Source organism: Tripterygium wilfordii, chromosome 15 (genome assembly GCF_013401445.1).
Source record: "Tripterygium wilfordii isolate XIE 37 chromosome 15, ASM1340144v1, whole genome shotgun sequence".
Classification (NCBI taxonomy): Eukaryota; Viridiplantae; Streptophyta; class Magnoliopsida; order Celastrales; family Celastraceae; genus Tripterygium; species Tripterygium wilfordii.
In genome coordinates, this window is record NC_052246.1 from 3,401,024 (window position 1) to 3,421,341 (window position 20,318).

At 36.1% G+C, this 20,318-nt stretch overlaps 3 protein-coding genes across 4 annotated transcripts; 1 reads left to right on the plus strand and 2 right to left on the minus strand.

Annotated features, from left to right (window-relative positions):
- Window positions 1-2,753: 2,753 nt before the first annotated feature.
- On the minus strand, window positions 2,754-4,733 carry LOC120016369 (dolichyl-diphosphooligosaccharide--protein glycosyltransferase subunit DAD1-like). The gene is made up of 5 exons (XM_038869108.1): window positions 4,581-4,733; window positions 4,447-4,494; window positions 3,448-3,535; window positions 3,316-3,359; window positions 2,754-3,055 (listed from the first exon to the last, which is right to left on the minus strand). Exons 1-5 carry the CDS (start codon window positions 4,662-4,664, stop codon window positions 2,972-2,974), a joined length of 348 nt encoding a protein of 115 aa, XP_038725036.1. The 5' UTR covers window positions 4,665-4,733; the 3' UTR covers window positions 2,754-2,971.
- A 337-nt stretch (window positions 4,734-5,070) lies between these two features.
- Window positions 5,071-8,253, minus strand: LOC120016306. Its single transcript, XM_038869016.1, has 5 exons — window positions 8,113-8,253; window positions 7,811-7,902; window positions 6,429-7,051; window positions 6,021-6,132; window positions 5,071-5,554 (listed from the first exon to the last, which is right to left on the minus strand). Exons 1-5 carry the CDS (start codon window positions 8,185-8,187, stop codon window positions 5,521-5,523), a joined length of 936 nt encoding a protein of 311 aa, XP_038724944.1. The 5' UTR covers window positions 8,188-8,253; the 3' UTR covers window positions 5,071-5,520.
- A 2,665-nt stretch (window positions 8,254-10,918) lies between these two features.
- Window positions 10,919-20,022, plus strand: LOC120016401 (inactive poly [ADP-ribose] polymerase RCD1-like). Of its 2 annotated transcripts, none has more exons than XM_038869151.1 (8): window positions 10,919-11,265; window positions 11,954-12,057; window positions 14,893-16,102; window positions 16,700-16,941; window positions 17,237-17,343; window positions 18,457-18,600; window positions 18,682-18,777; window positions 19,610-20,022. In XM_038869151.1, the coding sequence occupies exons 3-8, from the start codon at window positions 15,024-15,026 to the stop codon at window positions 19,670-19,672; spliced, it is 1,731 nt and encodes a 576-aa protein (XP_038725079.1). In that variant the 5' UTR covers window positions 10,919-11,265; window positions 11,954-12,057; window positions 14,893-15,023; the 3' UTR covers window positions 19,673-20,022. The 2 variants fall into 2 exon arrangements, with proteins under 2 accessions (XP_038725079.1, XP_038725080.1); XM_038869152.1 differs by having other exon boundaries at window positions 11,960-12,057.
- Window positions 20,023-20,318: the final 296 nt, after the last annotated feature.

Genomic DNA, 20,318 nt, shown 5'->3' on the forward strand with positions numbered 1-20,318 from the left:
ACTCCCTCTTATCTTTTTCCCCCTTTTGTTTTCAACAGCACACCAGTAGAAGAATCTAATAATTAGCGTTCAATTCAAAATCCTCTTTCATGACTTAATGGCATCAAATCAGCAAGGTTAATTTAATTTGTTTTAAGGGTCCATGTATTAAACCTTAAACCTTATCTCTATCAGTATAAAAAGTAGGACCAGTTATCCACCTGAGAGAAACACTTTGTTTTTGTTTGTTTGCCTATTAATGTAGCAGAAACGGTGGCGCGTGGGCCTCACATTCCCATTTGTCATGTCAAATTATTACGTTCGGTTCCATCATCAGTCTTCATATCTTCTTTGACTTTAGTCGTCGGGACCCACTACCGTATCTGATGGTGATGCGTGCGTCACCAACTTCCGAGATTTTCGACATCTGATGGCTCTCGTGTCCTACTCGTCTCCCTATTGCCATATCCCACGTGTTTCCTTAGGGATGCTCAGATTAATTCAATCAAAATTATGATCTCCCCCCCTATAAAATGGATTAATTATTAAAATTAACCATGCCATCTGCAGAGGATTCGAGGAAAAAAAAGTCCCGAAGGGGATATAATGAAGAATGAAACCCGACCCAAATACCCGAATTATCTGAGCCCAGGCCGCGCCTTTCCTACACTTCTACCTCAGGTGAGTGAGACTGAGAGTGACTGATAATATTCGGTATTAAAGAAGTAAATGGTGGAAGACACAATTAGTTCTTTCTATACTTAGTGGAATAATTATTTACAAAAGTAAAAAACTTTTGTAGGATTATTTACTCAAAAAGATCGATGAGTGAGTTGGAATAAATTCTTATTGGAATACCCAGCAATCTACCTACGAGACGAGTATAGTATGGATTGAAAGACCGTTCCAACAAAAATGAGAGTAATATTAGACCCAACAAGTGGAGTAAATGCTACGTCTAATATGATCGAATTACTCTAATATCATATCAAAAATCTACACCTCCATACATGTCAACAATATTGTTCGATTTGGATTATCTGATTCCCAATGATACATCTGGCCCGCCGACTTTGTTCCTCTTTAACCCAACTATTAAGAGTCGAAACTCATTGGTCAAAGCCCAACTCACTTAAGCAATGAAAAGATTTTATTGCATATAGGAGCTTGGCTTTAGTCTTATTAACCAATTGGTTGGGATTTCAACTCATAACAAGTAAGGACTAGATGGCTTCAACGTTGTAAGAACATCGAAACCAAGTAATTTAAATCGATAAAACAAAAGATAAATAGTTTATGGTACACGAGAATGTGAGATGATTCCAAACCCTCGTGCATGGAACATTAATTAATGAATAAACAAGATACTACATGTCTACATGGGGGCTGGAGAACTTCTATTGATTCATGTTCTATATATATATATATATATATATATATATAATAACCTCAATGCGGTGGGGGAAGTGCATTTGATCTTCCCCTTGTATAAGAACAAACGTCAAAAGGCAAAGACAATCAAAAGTTGCTGGACATTGGTTAAGGAGATGTTTAGGGAGTGTCTAAAAATAAGATAATAGATCCTAATCACAGATTCTTGTCTCTTCATCTAAGGCCTAAGCATGACTAGTCGTCTAGAGATTGTAATATGTGGGGCTGAATTACTATTCAAGATCCAGTCCCTTTACGGACTTTTCAAATACTTGCTCTATAAAGATCAGACTCTATTATTAGACGTGGAATGTGAAAGTAGGGATACCAACTCAAGTGTGCCTGTAAAAATGGCTTATATTTACCAATTAGTTTAGAGTCGACTACATGAGTTTATGAGAACATCAACAGAAATTCACTATGCGTTGATCATACTAGACCTACATCCTCTACGCATTTCCACTATTCAATTGGAATTCCATCAAGTACTGTGACTTAACGTCCTTTCATTCCCCGTAAGACTTCCTTCACTTGCTTATCAAAAAGACTTCCTTCACTTTGATCATCCTAATACATCTTATATCCAAGGATCTCTATTCTCACGAGAGATATGAAGATCTTCGATGTGCCCTCCATGACCGCCATTAAGCAACTCATTGAAATAACCTATCCACCTTTCGTTAATTTCTACATCCTCACCAAAACTTTATCCTCTATATCTTTGGTAATGTTGTCACAAGGCATTCGGGCACATGCCAGGCGAGGCACACCTAGGTGCCTCACCTGAAACGCCTACTTTCAATGTGACGTGGCCTAGGCAAGCGCCCTAGACCAAGCGCAAGGCGTATAGGGCGTGCGTCCCAGTGAAAAATGTAAAATTACTTTTCTTTTTGAAGAAATTTTAAGCCTAAAAGTTTAAGCCCTAGATCTCTATTGTCTCTCACCTCCTCTACTAGTCTGCTGCCTTGTTTATCCTTTTTTAAGCATATCATGTATTTATCCTTTTTTAAAGAATTTTTTGCATGCGATAAAAAAGAATTTTAAACTTATTATGTACTTATCCTTTTTAAAAGAACTTTTAAGCCTTATCATGTATTTATCCCTTTTTAAGAAAAATTGCACCTAGCTTTGCTTAGGCACGCCTCAGCTGTCTGATGGGTCGTGCTCCTTTCGACATTGACAACATTGATCTTTGACTCATTTACATGATTTAAGTCTCTAGTTTCCCTTTCATGTGTTTTAACTAGCTTATAAATATCTTTTCTTCCAACTCTCGTACAAGAAGTTAGCATATAAAATCAAGCAAGGAAGGTTTTGGTTTAACTGAAACATGCAGCAATCTCTTGCACAAGAAGTTAGCATATAAAATCAAGCAAGGAAGGTTTCTGTTTAACTGAAACATGCAGCAATATAAATTTCAGGGAACTGAAGAATTATCGCACAACTCACTATCACAAATCCACATTTAACACATAAAGGGCCTCATAAAGTTCAATTCATAAACAAAGAAAATTGCTGGTCAATGGCATCAGACCTATTCCAACAGACTGACAGCTCATAATCATCCAAGGAAATTCATAATGACCAAATGAAGCACCAAGTTGCAGAGAACAAAATCTGCAAAAGCACGCTCCGGTGGCATATCCTGCAATTGGAAAGACAGGAAGTGAACTGCTATCAAATGAACAACCCAGAGAAGCAATGAAACTGAAGAAGAAACATAGTCACATGCATGCAGATTTATTTTCTAGAAAAACAAAAATAAGACACGAGTGGGTTGAGAGGGGGAAGGGAGGTGGCATTGAATCCATTAAATCATTTGGAGTGAAGATCTTAAGAAATGAGTTTCATCCAGTCAACCTTTTCCACTCTTAAAAGGAAAAGGAGTTCGCATAACAAGCATACCTTAAATTCCTTGTTTTCTTCGTTCACTTGGATACGAAGACAGACTGCAACCAAAATGGAATAATCTCATGCTCAAAATTCCAAACCACATAAACTTCCCCCTAATTAAGTTATACTATATAGTCCACTTACCTGCAAGGACTGCAGTGCCTACACATGAAAGAACTCCAGAAAGAAAAGAGTTGAATGGGAATGAGCCAACAACAGCCATGTAAACCACCTGATAATTGGCAGCAGGAGCACAATTAGACGAGGTAACTAGTACATTAGTTTGCATAGAAATTTAAGAGATCCATTAACTAATAGAACCATGCAAACGAAACAAACAACAAATGGAGTCAAAACCACATAGACATCTGCATATACAGAGAGAGAGAGAGAGGGAGAGAGCAGATCAAGCAAATAGTAATCCCGTGTCTAATTAAAGTATTTTTTGGAACCGATGGGAGGGGTACTGTATATTGCAAGAATCACAAACAATGAAATTACTGAAACATTAGCATATTGCACTTCAAAAATATAAACCGCATTATTTTGAGGAGCATCACCGCTACAGGGCCTGGCTCCTCACCATACTGCCACAGTATTTGGAATTCCCCATTCCAGAAAGAAAATGAGAAACAAAAAGGTTATACAATTCAAAAATATATCTGCATAAATTCACTTTCAAACAGCAGATCTAACTGAGTCAAGCTCAACTCAAACCAGAGTACTCAGATGAACTAAAAACAATTTCCACAACATCCCAAATAAAGATTCTCCAATCATTTGAAATTATGCCAGTGAGTCATAAATAGGTCCAGTAATTGCTTTCCTTTGAGCACCATTGCAAACTAACATCTGATAAGGGTCAAGCGCAGTACCATTGGCTTTCACTCCCCTTCACCATTACAACAGTTAAACTGAATGAGTAAAGTGCCTTTTAGTGGTCTACTCATTTTAAATAATTACATGAATCTCAAATAGCATCCTTCTTATGCACCAGAAAATCCTACAAACCCTAAATTCCTGAAATAAATTGAAAACAACACCACAGAGTATCCACATAGGACCTTCCGCAAACCACATAAATCCTACCAGCAATTGTTGTACTTCTAAAGGGAAAATAGATCCATCAAAAACCCGTGATACCTGAATCAGAGCAGTGAAGACAGCGAAAATGACATAGATATCGATGATCTGTAATAACAGAGAAATTTTGCGTCAAATGATGAAATTCATACTAAAGCTAAAGAAAATTATATGCATATATAGCAGCGAAGGACCTTTAGAGAGGTAGGCGTGGCGGCATAAGCCGATCGTAGAGAATTTAATAGGTCTTGGGCATCCTTGCTTGTCGATCTCGCCATTGTCAAGCCCTCTTCTTCCTCTTAGCCTCGTCGTAAGTCATATGCCGTCCTCTTTCAGTCTCGGTCTCTATTTCTATCTAGGAGGACAATAATGTCATTTCGTCGGGGTTTTTCTTTTTCTATTTTCTAAAACTCTTTACTCGTTTCTTTGAAAATATATTTTGTTTGGAATTTTTTTTACGAACGGGAGAAGAGAGGAGATTCGAACGTCAATTATCAAAATGATATACACCATCTTGATTCTTTACCATTCCGATTAGTAACTCCGCATTTGTTCTGAAATTTTTTACTCCTAAAATAATACATTTTCTCGTCCTTCTAGATTTTAATTTCTATATTATAACCAACCAAAAACTTGCGAAATCCTTGCTAAAAAAATTACACAACCAAACTAGTGAGCAACTGATTCTTGGAAAAATTACAAAACCAATCCAATTTCCTGCTCAAAAGCCAATTTCACAAATACAAATTGAGATTACATATAAAAACTAAGAACCTGTCAACAATTTTCTTCTCAAAAAAAAAAAACACCTGTCAACAAAATTGATCATTGCTACTCTTGAATCTCTACACACTTCAGCCACTGAAAAATCTAACAGAAAGAAACACATGGACCTTCCAAAAGGAAGATGAGCATAAAATTCATCGCTACCATAAGCCCCGCTTAGTTCATTTCCTCTGGAAGAACTCAAACAAGACGTTGCATAGATCACTGCCAAAACTATATCCCAGCAATTGCTTTGTTTTGATGCCATCAACTGTTTGATGATCCACAAGACACTTCAATTGGTAATTGCATGCCATGCATTGAATAAATATTGTTACATCACTGTTGAGGAATAAATTCCTAGCTGTGTCATTTCTTTGCTGCAGATTGCTCCGTAAGATACCTACAGAACATGCAGCGCTTTAGGAAATTAAAAGAATGATACAACATAAAACCAAAAAAATCATTTCATAAAAAGAATTAAAACTAAAGATAGATGAATCTAGTTAGGTTTTAGAAGAAATTGAGTTTCATCTTTAAAATGCAAAAGGGAATTTCAAGGCTGGTGACTTCAAGAATTGATGTTACTCCCCACATATCCTTACACCTTTGATTGTAAATGCAGAGACAGGCTTGCGGGCTTTAATTTCTCACTGATATCATGAGACTGGATTTTCTACTCATTATCAAATCCCAACCCTACCCATAAAAACAGGCAAATCTTATATAACTATAGACGAGAATCTGTCAAGAATTTAGTGTGTCCTAATCCCTTCCACCCAACATTTCTAAGACACATAAAATTAAGAAGAATATAATCAAGTGAACATTTGCAGAAACCATAGATTTGAGTAAAACGAATCACATACTTGCCAGTGTAGAAGCCTGCAGAATACCAAGCATTTAAAACAACACTGAGATCTGTTTCAGAGCTTTTGGTTTGAGCCATTTGCCTTTCACTTTCTTCGGCGTTATCATTCCCTGTATTTGATGAAAACATGGTGTACTACATAACTCAGATAGTGCAATAATGCATAGAGAAATCAGACAGAAATATCCAAACATATTACAACGCAGTGGTGCAGGCATGATAAATGAAGAGCCAGGCAAGAATGAAGGTTCCAGTTTTTCTCATTAAGAGAGAGAATGAATATAAAAAGATGAAACAATAGAACATTTGCTCACTATAAACATATAGAAGTAAAAAGGTAGTTAACTCACTTGATGGTGCTGCAATAAACTAAAAGACTACAACAAAAGGGCAAAAGCATTCTTACCTCCATCCTTACAAGGACCAACAGAAGGTTTCATCTTCATATAAGATATTGCTTTCCCTGCAGCTCCCATTGCTGTTTTGACAATATCTCCATTTATGCAAGGAAGTGACCTTCCAGAACACGTCATCAGCGAAGGATCATTAAATGCAGTACCAACACATGTCGTGCTTAAGGAACAAGCAGGAAATGAGGAACAAGGAGTCAGAGTGGAATGACAAACATATGGGCAACATGTGCAGACTACAGTTGGGTGACAAGCTTGGTTTGCAGAGACTTGATTTTCTTGGGAAGAGGACCAAGCACCCCACTGTACTTCCGAACCAGAAACGTCTCCAGAATATTGGTAATTAGAAGTGCCAAGTTGTTGGAGCTGCTGTAGAATCTTTTGCCTCTTCTCCTCTATCTCATAATACTGGCCCATTAATTGGCTATAGTTCTCTGTGGCTTGCGAATACAAAGTGTCTTTATGTGAATCTTTCATGTGCATGCCATTAGATGTATCTACATAGGTTTCAGGTAAATGTGTATCTACAGGATCATTTTCTTTAATTGGTTCAAGGCTATTTGTATCTCCCAATTCTGTTGCCCTGCTGGACAAGACATTACCATTCTCATCCGCCTCCCTAAAGATCACAACATACAAACAAAAAAACAGAACATGTAATCAGAAAACAGCAACGTAAAATAGCACCTACTAACTTGCAGGCACTCAAGCTTCAAGTTAGATGTCACGTAGGGGAAGACCATGAGTTTCAGACACAACTGAATTAAGAATTGGTTGGGGGCAAGAAAAGAAAACGAGAACAAAATAAAAAATCATGACCTGTATATGCAATCAAAAGTTATAACTTCATCATCAAAAAGTAAAGAGAATCAAAGATCCCAATCTCCCATGCAATAATTTCGAAGATAACCTAAAATCCATGCATGATGGTGCATTAGAAGTCTACAACTCAAGCGAGATGAGGTGCCAACATTACACAATATTTCATGCTCAGCTATATTCTTTTCCGTCTCTCTGGCTATGTTTTGATCATGGTCTGTTACCAAATTTCCGTTAAAAGGCTTCAAGCTATTATTGATTTATCAGGATATATATATATTTGATTTTTCCCGTACAACTTCCAAAAGTAATATCATTAACATTTACAATAACATATTCAACTTGCACTGGATTTGTCAACTAATCATATATTATAAGCCGTCAATAAGTCAAATTTTATCAACTTACATCTGTACTGGATTTATCTTATGCATGACACTGGATGTCAGGTTTAGGGCTTAAACCTAAAAGGCTAAACCTGAAATAAAACTGAACATACAGAAGAAATATGAAATTGTGACTAAAAAGCAGCTAGAAATGCTCAGTTGTGAGCTTAAACCTTATGTCTGCACCAGTTTTGTCAACAGCAGCAGAAGAAATAGTTTCTCCATCAATTGAATCGTTCTGGGTTTTGTTTTGTACGTGCATCATCTGTTGCAAAATATAAAATTCGTAAAAATCATTTAAAAAAAGGCAAAATCATCAGATATGAAATACGAAAACAAAAAGAAAAACCAAAAATTAAATATCAAGATACAGCTGCGAATACATAAATTAGTTAACTACAATACTAAATATCTCTGAATACATAAATATACGCATGTATATGCACTCAGAGAGATGGAGGAATAACTAAGGAACCTTATACTTAGAAATGGCGGCGTCAAAGGCGTTAACGAGGGCTGAATCATCCCACAAATCTCCTTGCTTCTTCATTCGCCGCTGCTTCTTCTCCTACGGTCGAGAAAACCCAGAACCCAAGGGCCAAAACCCCCGTTTTATAAGTTCATAGTGCTTTGTGGAAATTTTATTTAGACACCATTAAAATATTAATACTAAGTTTGCACCATTTGCATCCCCATTATAAGTTTACATTAAAATTTGAGTATAAAAAATTATCCTTTAACTATAAAATATTATGTAGAAAAATGTTAAATTTACACACGTAAATAAACTCATATCCCTTACCCTTTTTTACTTCTGAATGCAACATATAGTGTTGTTTTAACACACCGGAAAATCGACCCAACATTCCGACAATGAAATTTTATGTGAATTCTTATTTTCGATCCGTGGTTTTGATAATTTATGAAATAAAATCGGTCATTTTATTGCTACAAAGTATCAATGGGTGTTGATACTTGTCCTTTATATCCGATTTTGTGTGTTAAACTGTTCAAAATTTTATCAACGAAGCAGATTCGATTTTGTATCCACAAAACGGACAAGTCGTGCGATTTATGTCTAACATAATCGACAGGCTATGTTGATTTGAGGTTCCAAAAACGGCACTATGTGTCGATTTGTGCTACATCTACCATGGGTTTCTTTTTCCATATTAGTTCCATAAAATCAAACAGAACTTTTGATCCAAGAAATGAACCAATTATAAGAAACAAGGGGAACAACAGAGAGACTCACCTGTAGAGAAACCAGTCAACTTATGACACTTGGTAACTGATAATCAAAGTAAGCCACCAAGCATGAATGTAGTCATCACGTTCGGCTGCAAGTTTAGAGGGAGCTTTGAATGAACCGGTCAACTTATGACACTTGTGTCGTTTTGTTTATTTGTACGACATAATGATTTTTTTTTTTATAAAAAAAATAATGCTTTAGACCCCATTTAATATGGAGCGTTGAATGTAAAGTAGGCCCTATATATGTGTTTTTAATAAATGATTATTTTAATGTCACATAGATTTGAGAGACTTTTAGAGATAATATTTTGGGGTCTCTAGCATTGTCCATAAAAAAAAAAGACGAGTTATGTCGTTTTGTGTTCTTAAAAACGGTAAACTCAGTCGTGTATCAAATAAAAAAACGATGGGTGTTTGTGAATTGTACAGAAAATTAAACAAACCCCAAAAAATTTATTTATTTTTCATTGTTGGCAATGTTGGTTTTGAAATGTTGTAACTGATATTTATTGGTATAATCCTTCCGTAATTTGTCATATTCCAACTTCTACGATTTTTCAATGAAATCGATATTGCTTTGCAAAATTTCTTGGTGTGTACACTCTACTTTTTTGTTTTAAAATTGTGGTGTAAACTTAATACTTTCTAATTTAATATGTAAATACAAATTTATTTTTAATGTAAGGGTTAATATGTCATTCTAAATAAAGATATTTAAGTAAAGTAAAAAAATTTAAAAATAGTGTAAACTTAGGGTCTGTTTTTTTTTTTTTTTTTTTTTTTTTGAGAAGAAAGTCCATTAACTCAACTCCACAGATACATCAATGGGGCGCTCCTTGTCAACCAAGGAAACAGCCTCATGAGGACAACCATTCCTCCAAATTGTTTTCCTACTACCATTCTTAGCTAAACGAGCTAACAAATGAGCTACAGAGTTACATTCTCGTGGTACATGCTTAGGGTCTGTTTGGTATCACTTGTTTCTTGTTTTTTGTTTTAGTTTTCAAAAAATAGAAAATAAAAAAAAATATTGTTTGTTTGTATTTTATGTTTAAAAACCAAAAAATTTTTTTGAACACAAGAAAAAAAAGGTTTTTAAAAGTTTTGAAAACAGAATTAGTTACACTTATTATAAATTGCACTTTCTTTAAGATTTCAGATTGCAAATTGTATAGAGATATGAGACAATGATCAAATATACTTTGAATTATTGTTTTATTTCTCATCTTTTTTTCTTTCTGTTGATGTTTTCAATGGTGAATTACGTTGCAATAGACAAGACAAATACTGCAGTTATGAAAAATATAATGGTGTGGATATATTCAATTATTATGAAAATAAAAGCATAAACACACACTTTTTTTTTTTCTTTAGTTTTTGTTTTCAAGTGTTCAATCAAACAAGTTTCAATTTTATGTTTTTGTTTTTTATTTTTGTTTTCAAAATTTTTAGAAGTGATACCAAACACAACCTTAATATTTTAGTGTTGTGCAAATAAAATTTGTCTCGTGTTTTTTTGTTTTTAAAGTTTAGTTAGTTTTGGGCCTCGGGAGAAGTCCAAGTACAAAAAACCCTCAAAAGTTCGGCCCACCATTTTATAAGTTCATGACCTCTTCTCTTCGTGCTTTCTTGTTTTTTGAAGTTTAATTAGTTTTGGGCTTTTCCTGAAGCCCAAGTACAAAAAACCTCAAAAACTCGGCTCAAAAAGAAAAAGAGGAAATAAAGTTGGAGTCACAATGTCACATGCACTGCACGTGTCTCTTTTTTTTCCTCCCTTTCTAGAGCGTGGGACCCACGATTCCCAAGCAAAAGTTATCAACCGAGCCATTCCATGTCAATGCTTTCGTGTCCAGAATGATCGACTCAAACGCTCTCATCTCCGCACATTGGGCCCACTCAAGTTTCCGATTTGGCCCTCAGATAATTATTTTAATCCCCAAAACACCCCCACCTTGACTTCCATAAATAGCCCAAAATTCCTTAGAAACACAGCCGCACGCCTCACCCACCAATAACATGCTTCGCTAGTCTAATTCATGGCCAATTAAATTGTGGCGTTGATGGAATTTTGTTCTGGCACCGTCACTCTACCTTTTCCTTTTTGGTAACTCCTCCTTGCTTTTCGCCCAAGAAAGAAAGTGACAGGAACGAACCAGCAGAGACCGCCGACTCAAAAAAACCCCTCACGCCGTTGAAACGTATGTGTAGTAAAGCTTATTAACGGCGTCGTTTTGCATGTACTGTTCCCCTATATTTGCTCGGAGTCTGGGTTTTTTTTTCCCTCCGTCTCATTCCAACTACCTCGATCTCGAAGGAACCCTCGCTCATGAAAATCGAGCCTTATCGAGATTTTTATCGTTTCTGAGAATTGAGGGTATAATTCTTATTTTCTATGTCACTTTTTTTTTGTTATGGAAAACAAATCATAAAATCTTTGGTGGCCTTTATTCGCTTGATGTTTTTCTCGTCGGGTTTGGATTCTGCTTTTGCTTTTTTTTGCATGTGAATTTGTTCAAATTTTGTGATTTGTGAAGAATTGGATAGATCGGGGTGGATTTTCTTTAATACGAGTTTTTGAGTCGATTTATTTTTGGATAAATTTGGGCACTTGTATTGATTAGGGTTACTAGTTCTTTCCCTGATCGGTATAATTTATATGGGGTTTATGTGGTTTGACTTGAAATTTGCATGATGATCTATTCGGTTAAAGAGTGAACATAAATAAAGAACAGAGTTTGCTTTTGACTTTCGAATTTCGTTTTTTTTTTAAATTTAAATCTTTTTATATTCTTGAAGATGTCTAAGATTTGAAGTTAGATTAGCTGAGGAGTTTAACCTGGCTGATGAGACTTGCACGGATGCTTGTATGCTCAATCATATACAAAATTTAGGGTTTCTAATTTTTTTTCGTAACATTGTTATTATTTGTTTTTAAGTTTTATTAGTGTTAACCGGATGATATGGTGTCTTTTTCTGATTTTTCTGTTACTTACAGTGTTGGACTAAATTGGGATTTGAAACTTGAATTTTTTAGTTCTGAATTGTGGGATTTTATGTTGTAGGAGCAGCGCTACTAAGGTTTGTGAGGTGGCTTTTTATATTTGAATCGCTTAATGGTCAAATACAAGAAGGGCATGTACATTATGAAGACTAACAATAATACTTGGTATGCATTCTTTCCATATGATTCTAGGTAGCTACTTACTTTATCAATATCTTTCTTTTAGAAATTTAATAATTAATCATTATTGTGATATTGTGGATTTTTGGTATGCTGTTGTGATGTTTATTGTTGAATGGACAGCGTGATCCATAGCATTATGTCATTTTATGATAGGTAATTATATTTATACCTAATTTCGTGTTTATGGATTTAGAACTATTGTCGAAGCTGGTATACATTCTTGCCACGTGTGTAGGTGAAGATTAGATCACTCTGTTTCTGGATATGTTTTCCAGTTGCATAGTTAAGATGACGTGAGCATTTGGCGTATTGTTGTGATGTCATTAATTGTTGTCCCTACAAGCGTATCCTTTTAATGACTTGTTATCATCAGTGTTTTCAAAAATGTTTGTGATGTGCGTTTCGCTGCGAAATGGCATGAAAAGGCACCAAAGCGTATTGATTAAACGAAACCAGTTAAGCGTACGTAATTCGTTGAATCGTGGCAAAACATACGCTTCACAGGTTTAGTCTTATGCTACATCGTTTTGCCAGGTATTGGGAATAAAAAAAAAATCCAAAAGTTAGGTCGAAAGTCGAAGCCAATCTTTGCAACTGTAATGAATCGAAAATCGAAATAGCCTCTGTCAGTCGTCCGACCTCCGAGCTGCAACTGCGATCTGCGACCTCATTTACCACCTTTGCAACTGCGACTTGGTGAAGGGCATTATTTGCTTGGAGTGACTTCGTTCGTGGTCTTCCTATTCCCCATCTTCTGATTTCATGATCTCTGTGGGATTTACTTCTCCTTCAATGGGCTTAGGGCATTATTCGCTTGTAGCCTTGTTTCATTATCTGAAAGAGTGTTTTGCCTTGGGCTTCTCTTATTACCACATCTCTTATTAAAATTTAAATCGGTACAGTTTATATGTACGTTGTTTGAATTTATACATTTTTTATTCATTTTTGTATCACAGTACAAAGGCTACTGTCTCCATTTTGGAGAGAAATCAATCAATCATGACTATTTTAGTACCATAGATTTTTTTTACATGAATATGCATATATAATTATGTTTAATATAAATACTTTTTATATATTTTTAATATAAATAATATTTTTTTCGAAAAACTTACGTCTCAACGCATCAATACTTACGCCTTGCCTTGTGAAGACGATAATGCATTGCCGTACGTTTTCGCGTTGGCAAATATCTTAATTTTTTGTTTCTATGTTCTTACAACTATTTTTTTAAAAAAATTGAGCAGTAGGAATAAGGCTTTGGTTTTCGAATCTCGAGTGATACTGCTGTTGAACTAGCTTTTACTTGGATGACGTTAAGCAGTTCAACTGTTCTTTTTTATTTGTGCAGGGCACTAGCATATATGGTATAATAAGAAATTGAAGCCCTTTTAAGTCATGATCTATTGTTGTTATGATGATTAATGCAAGTGATAATTGAATTTCTTTTTTTCTGAATGGACATAATTGACTTTCTATGCGAAGGATTTGATGAATTTACAATCCATATTTAAAATCCCGGCACTCAACTAACATTACGAACTTTTCATACCAGCGGAGTATTCACAGGGGGTACTGCAGAACACTTAATGAGGATTTGGTTCATCCCACACGTACACGCCATGGGCATCCTGCTTTCCTATGTTCCCCGGAATAATTAGCATTTTTCGTTTAAAAAGGAATTTCCCCTCATTTTGAACTTAGCTTAGGTCGACTAACCGGACGACCCCGGTGAGAGAGCTTTCTTAAGGATTGGCTTTCCAGTGGTAGAACCTTGGTGCATTACCTTTCTATGTTATATGGACTTGTATGTTTCCCTGGAATAAGGAACTTCTTCCTGATCTGCCGCTTTAGCATTTTTCGTTTTAAAAGGAATTTCCCCTCATTTTGAACTTAGCTTAGTTGACTATTCGGACGACCCCGGTGGGAGAGCTTTCTCAAGCATTGGCTTTCCAGTGGTAGAACCTTGGTGTATTACCTAGTCACAAGTTCAAACCACAAAAACCACTCATCTGTTGCGCTCAGTGTTTTCTTTTTCTATTATCAAAACCTGAATCTTAGCAATCATCTTCGTCATCTTTTTATTTCCCGAAGATGCTTTGGTGTGTATTTTCCAGTATATTCTTTCTCTATATTGATGCTATTTCCTGCACTTACAATTCAAAATTATTTAGTTTTTCATCTCTCTCTGCTAGGTTTTTATGTAATCTGATTTATGAGTGGCAAGGACAACTTTTATCTTAGAAGCACTGTTTTTATAACTGCGTATGTGTTTTGGGATATTGCTTAGTTTCATGTGAGGAATTACATCTTTATGTAAAGAGATTTGTTCTGATGGTGATTTGTTTCTTGAGATGAAGGATACTCTTGCATCCAGATGTAGATAGTTATATGCTTAACTTATATAACTTAATCAATGTAATCTTGTTGTACTACATGATATGAGTACCATGGCAAATACTGTGTGTTGTTTCTGTGATGCATAGGAACATGTTGCAGATCTTTGAAACAAAATTATCAGAATTTTTAGCTGCTTGTTTTTAGTAACTGTTGAGTTTCTGTTACAGAAGCCAAAACCCAAAATGATCCCTAGTGTGATTGCATCTATGACTAGTAGTTGGTCTCTCGTTTATTGCGTCATTTGGGCACTATTCATAGTTTTTCTTTTTTTTGAAGTGGGGTTGGTTCTGTTTTTATCTTGATCTTCTTTTATGGGTGATGAGAATTGCTCTCCATTCCAACATTTCAGATTATTTTTAGGGTATTAAATTTTTTTCTAACTTTCTACTAATGGTTGACTTCTTTTTTTTCATACAGTGTGTGTGAGCCTACTTCAATGGTGCATTTCCTGTGAGAAGGGGCTGTTGGAAGGCCACATTTTTTGTTTTACTTTTTATTTAGACAATTGCCTGCGAAGTTGTTGAGTGGGATTGATCTAGTAGGTAGAAATGGAATCAAAGATAGCAAAGGAATTGGATAGTAGTCGTAGAGTTGCGCCCGGCTTGAAGAGAAAGGAAGCATCTCTTTCTACAACATATATGGCCGGAGCTCGCGGAGCAGTGTTACCTCAGTGGTCATCATCTATTCCGTTGTCCCTTAACCTTGATAAACGTAGGAAGGTAGATGGATGCAATGGCCGGCTTATGAGCCGTGGATATATTTCTACAAGATTTTTGCGTCGCTGTTACTCAAATTTCGAGAGAAGTGGGGTTCCACAGCGTATTCTGTTGTACCAGAATGGTGAATGGACTGATTTTCCTCAAGATCTCATTCGATTGGTAAAGAAAGATCTTGAAGCAAAGAAGCCAGCTGTTGAGGTGGATATGGACGGTGATCCTTATGTGCTGGATTTCCTTCATATGTTTCGTTTGGACTTGAAAAGAGGTCTGCAACAACCAATTTCTTGGATTGATGAAGCAGGTGGCTGCTACTTTCCTGAAATTTATGATGATGCTGATGAGTATGACTGCTGCCAGCATCAATGTGAGAAAGATCACGAGCTTTCTTACGCAGGTGTCCATGAGATCAAGCTGCAGCTTGAAATCAACGCAAATGGAGAATCTAAATTAAAGGAATGCAGTGGAGAGTCGGATGATGTTATTGAGGAGATTCAAGGTGCTTGCAATATGAAGCCTGATGAAAAAATTATTGAAGTTGTTGAGACAAATAAACAGATGACGGCATCTATGACTGCTGGAGCAATATCTGCTAATGAAAAGTTGGGTTCTGATATTGTTCAAAAGATGTTTCTTGATGGCATGATGCCTTCACGTGGTGTAGAAATACTTGATTTATATCGCTGTTCTAGTGCTTCAATGCCAGCTCGTTTAGAGCTTTTTGAGAAGCAGGTTGAAATCACAAAAAAGTATCGTGGAGATGCAAATGTCCATTATGCTTGGCTTGCTTCCTCTAGAGGAGCATTGTCTACAATCATGATGTATGGGCTTGGGCATTATGGACCATTTATAACTACGTCGAAGTATGGCATTGGTGTTCATCTTGCTGCAGCAAACTGCTCTGGTGCCAGGTTTAGCTCTTTTTTTATTCTATCTATGCCATATACCGCGTGATGCATTTCTATTATATTACCCTTAAAAAATTAACTAATCTTCATGGGTAGGCCATCCTGATTCAGTGATGGTGATACTTTCTTTTAAGTTGCCTGCCTTGGCTCTTCAGAAAATTTTCCCTTGAAAAGATTTAATACTAGTACGGCTGTTGATCTGAGCATGATCCTCTTATGTTCACGGTTGACTCAATTTTTGACAGATCAAACAATGTGTGGTCAAATGCAGTTTGTCCGCTAAAATTGAAGTGATACCATGACATGCATGAGTCAAAACGATCATGCCGGTTAATTTGTTTCATTTTGATACATATCCCTGAAATCTTCAGGCAAACCATCAAATCCTCGTTGTTGACTGTTACCAAGGGGCATAAAAGGCATGCTTGCCTATGATTATCTTCATCATTGCACTCTTATAACGTTCTTTTAGTCAATTACATATGAAAAATTTTCTGTACAGTTATTCGCCTTATTTTCCTGTTTTATGATTGTATGTGCTATTCATCCGTATTTTCTATTGTGCTGTGGAGAGGTATTCAGCTTTTGATTTGTTGACAGTGTGGATTATTGTGATGTTGACGAAAATGGTGTGCGATACTTGTTATTTTGTCGTGTCATACTGGGAAATATCGAGTGCCTTTGCCCTGGGACCCGACAGTTCCATCCCAGTAGTGAGGAATTTGACAGTGGAGTAGATAATCCTCAGAATCCGAGGCATTATGTAATTTGGAATATGAATGCGAATACCCACATTTATCCAGAGTTTGCTGTTGGTTTCAAAGTCTCTTCCAAGGCTGAAGGTGATTCCTAACCTTTGTGTATACTTGTTGATTGCCTGAATACCAACATTTACCCATTGTTTGTTGGATTAAACTTGGCTTGAAAGCTCCTTATTTATTTTGACTGCCAGACCTTTGTTTTATCCTTTATACAAAAGATCACAAGTTGTTATTAATGAACATGGTTTATTAAGCTCATAAGTTCATGAATTTTCTCCGCTTTATGAATTTGTTTGGCGGTGTCTTTGTGTATTTTTCTGAATTCTCTGTGGAACACTTTTAGTATCTGTGTTGTTCTACTTGATGTGTTCTACAGGTAATCTGGTTGGAAGTGAGAACAAGCATTCAGTTTCAGGGGTTACTACGTCCTCTCAAGGTCGTCTGGGAAATACACAAATCAACTTCAATTCCTCTGCTGATCTGGTGAGTCTCCAGTCTTAATGTGTGGCACATCTGTTGGTCCTTTATCTTGGGGCATAATTGAGCTAATATGCAACATCATAGTTATAACCCTTTTGTATCTGTGTTCTTTCCTAAATTGTACATTTAAGTATCAACTTTAGACTGCTTAGTTTGGTTCTTGTGGATGGTTTGGTTTGGTTTGCTCTTAGCTTTCAGATTATATACCTTTTTAGGCTTTTGTTTGTCAATTGTAAACCTAGCTGACCTGAAGTTACAGATGAGTCTAGGGGCCTTAGATGCTGATGGAGCCTTCTATTTCATTCGAATGCCATTCTGATTTACAAATTGATATGCTTTCTTGCCATTTGAAACTTATAAAAATGTTTGTTTCATTTTTATTTCCACTTGTTGGGTTGCAAACATGTTTGAATTGTGCCAGATGTGATGATTTACAAATCAGTTTGCACTGACTATTTATGTTTCACTACTGTGAGACGTGACCAAGTTAATTCTAGAAACTGATGATGTTGCCGAGAATAGATTGTCAACTATATCGCTGCTAGAATTGCAGAGACTTTTATAACCTTATACCTACTTGCACACAATTGCCTCATTATTAAGTACAAGAGGAAAATGTGAATAAAAGGTAAGATGCATTATTGTGTAGTGACTGCAGCCACTAAATCTTGACAAACCTGTTGAGGTTTTTGCACCATTAGGAAGTTTAGCATCGCCATGCAGTCTTGATAGTGCAAAATTGTGGTATCTTGTTTTTTTTTTTTTTGTTTTTTTAAAAGTTCCTGGCTGTCATTTGAATCACATGCTAAGATTATCAAGCATGGTCTTTTATTAGTTACAGCGGCCATCGGGCATTATTCCTATGTCATTTTACTCATTGATAAACTGTCAACATGAGACTGTCAATTCATTTTGTCTATGCGTTATCCAAGTTTACTTATTTAGTTATGACATTTTTTTATTTATGATTTCCTCTCTGATTAATAAGTTTGCTTTTACCTATAAATCTATATTCTTGTGGTTACTTATTTAGTTATGACATTTTTTTATTTATGATTTCCTCTCTGATTAATAAGTTTGCTTTTACCTATAAATCTATATTCTTGTGGCTTTCAGGAAAAAGATGCTAGTGTGGGTTCGGCCACTTCGAGGACTCCAAAATCCCCCTGGATGCCTTTCCCTAACTTGTTTGCTGCCATCTCAGATAAAGTTTCTCCTAGAGATATGGAACTTGTATCTGGTCACTATGAATTATTCAGGGTATGTTTATCATCATAGTCAATTTTAGTGTTTCTTCCAATTGGATGCTTCCACCTCAATTTCTTCCAATTTTTTAAACAGGCTAAGAAGTTAAATCGGGATGATTTTGTCAAAAATTTGAGGCTGATAGTTGGAGATGCATTGCTGCGAAGTACGATAATCAAACTTCAATCCAAGGTAATACGGGCATGGCAACTAATTCTTGTAACTAATGCATGCTGAATTTCTTTACCAATCCTTGTCTAAGCAGTGATTAGATATAAGAGAACACATAATATCGTGGTGCATGTCGGGTCATCCTGTGATCCTCGAATTGAGTTTTCACTGAAGAAATCTTATTTTTGATAGTACATTAGCATTAGTATAGACATACATGTAGCTCAGATGGTAGAGCGTTCTCTTAGCATGCGATGCGAGAGGTACATGGATCGATCCCCCGCATCTCCACCATTTGTTTCCATTCAAAAAAGTCTAACGGGCTGCAGCCGTTTTGGTTTTTTTGTGTGAATATTCCTTCCTCATCTCCGTTGCACATTGCTTTGTATCAGAGGCTTTCTTGTTAAGTACTATGAAAGAATGTTACAGGGTGAACAAAAAGGAGTCATAAATTGCACTGGATAAACCCAAAGAAATTTTAGTACGTATCAAGACCAAGTTTATTATTCATGCATGATCCATCCAGCCTTTCTATTTTGCAAAATTCTTCAAACACCAAAGATAAAGATTTTTTTTACCTTAGACATCTAGCTGTTACAATATAACTATTTTTTGCTGAAATAAGGAGAACAAGAATAATAAGAATTCCGGCTTCATCATCATTGCATTCATGTTAATGAGGGGTGAGATATGATGTCTACTCTTGGGAAGGTTCTCATTCAACATCTTACAAATTTAGAGGAATTGGATATGAAGAATATTTCATTAATATAACTGCAATACAAAATTGATTATTGAAGAACTGAAAATTTCTGAAATCTGTATTAATATGAAATTCCATGGTCATATGCAGATACCATCAGCTTGTGTAACTGATGCATCAAAGCCAAATGTTGAAGGTTTAGGTGGGCCTTGATTGGCCATAGCGCAGCGCCTGCATACTTGATTCTGGCCAGGTTTTCCGTACAGTGTCTGGGGATTTCTTTGACACTTGATTCTGGGTATTGCAATGCGTCGACTTAAAGTAGTGAATACAATAACGGGCTGGTTACAAGTATTGTAGGTCTTAGTTGTCTGAAAAGTTTTAGGTGTTCGCTTCTCTATTTCCCTTGTTTTCTTGTTAGTGAACGATATTTTCAACTTGTCAAACTGGAAATTGTTCCAGATGTGAACTGCCTCTCGAACCTTGGATACATTTTTTCCCTGAATGTGGACAATTCCAATAATTATTTCCTTTTTGGTACTTCCGGCAGCATGATTTTGCCATGTTTGTACTGTTTAATCTGTAATTTCATGCTGTGCCCAACTGTGGGCTGCCAACATCAGGGATGTTGGTTGAAAAAAGCCAACCTCCTATTGAGGTATTTTTTCTGGACATGGATGCACTTTAAGTTTGTGTTTCTAGCCTGTCCCAAGGCCTCGAAATACTGTGATCAGTACTTTGTTTTCACCATTTTTTTTTCCTGGGGGTGATATTTTTGTTAAGAGTCTTACCTCATGAGTCATGATATGTTCACGAGATTCTTCTCTTTGTTGTACATCTTTCTAATGGCGTTCCGTAT

What these genes read in the sequence shown, in the direction of transcription:
- LOC120016369 (XM_038869108.1), bottom strand. Translation starts at nt 4,664, where the DNA reads ATGGCGAGATCGACAAGCAAGGATGCCCAAGACCTATTAAATTCTCTA. An exon ending in TCTTCACTGCTCTGATTCAG is followed by an intron (nt 3,536 to 4,446) that starts GTATCACGGGTT and finishes GCCAATTATCAG; the next exon opens with GTGGTTTACATGGCTGTTGT. An exon ending in AGGCACTGCAGTCCTTGCAG is followed by an intron (nt 3,360 to 3,447) that starts GTAAGTGGACTA and finishes TTTTGGTTGCAG; the next exon opens with TCTGTCTTCGTATCCAAGTG.
- LOC120016306 (XM_038869016.1), bottom strand. Translation starts at nt 8,187, where the DNA reads ATGAAGAAGCAAGGAGATTTGTGGGATGATTCAGCCCTCGTTAACGCC. An exon ending in AAAACTGGTGCAGACATAAG is followed by an intron (nt 7,052 to 7,810) that starts GTTTAAGCTCAC and finishes TGTGATCTTTAG; the next exon opens with GGAGGCGGATGAGAATGGTA. An exon ending in GCAGGCTTCTACACTGGCAA is followed by an intron (nt 5,555 to 6,020) that starts GTATGTGATTCG and finishes CATGTTCTGTAG; the next exon opens with GTATCTTACGGAGCAATCTG.
- LOC120016401 (XM_038869151.1), top strand. Translation starts at nt 15,024, where the DNA reads ATGGAATCAAAGATAGCAAAGGAATTGGATAGTAGTCGTAGAGTTGCG. An exon ending in AGTCTCTTCCAAGGCTGAAG is followed by an intron (nt 16,942 to 17,236) that starts GTGATTCCTAAC and finishes TGTGTTCTACAG; the next exon opens with GTAATCTGGTTGGAAGTGAG. An exon ending in GTCACTATGAATTATTCAGG is followed by an intron (nt 18,601 to 18,681) that starts GTATGTTTATCA and finishes TTTTTTAAACAG; the next exon opens with GCTAAGAAGTTAAATCGGGA.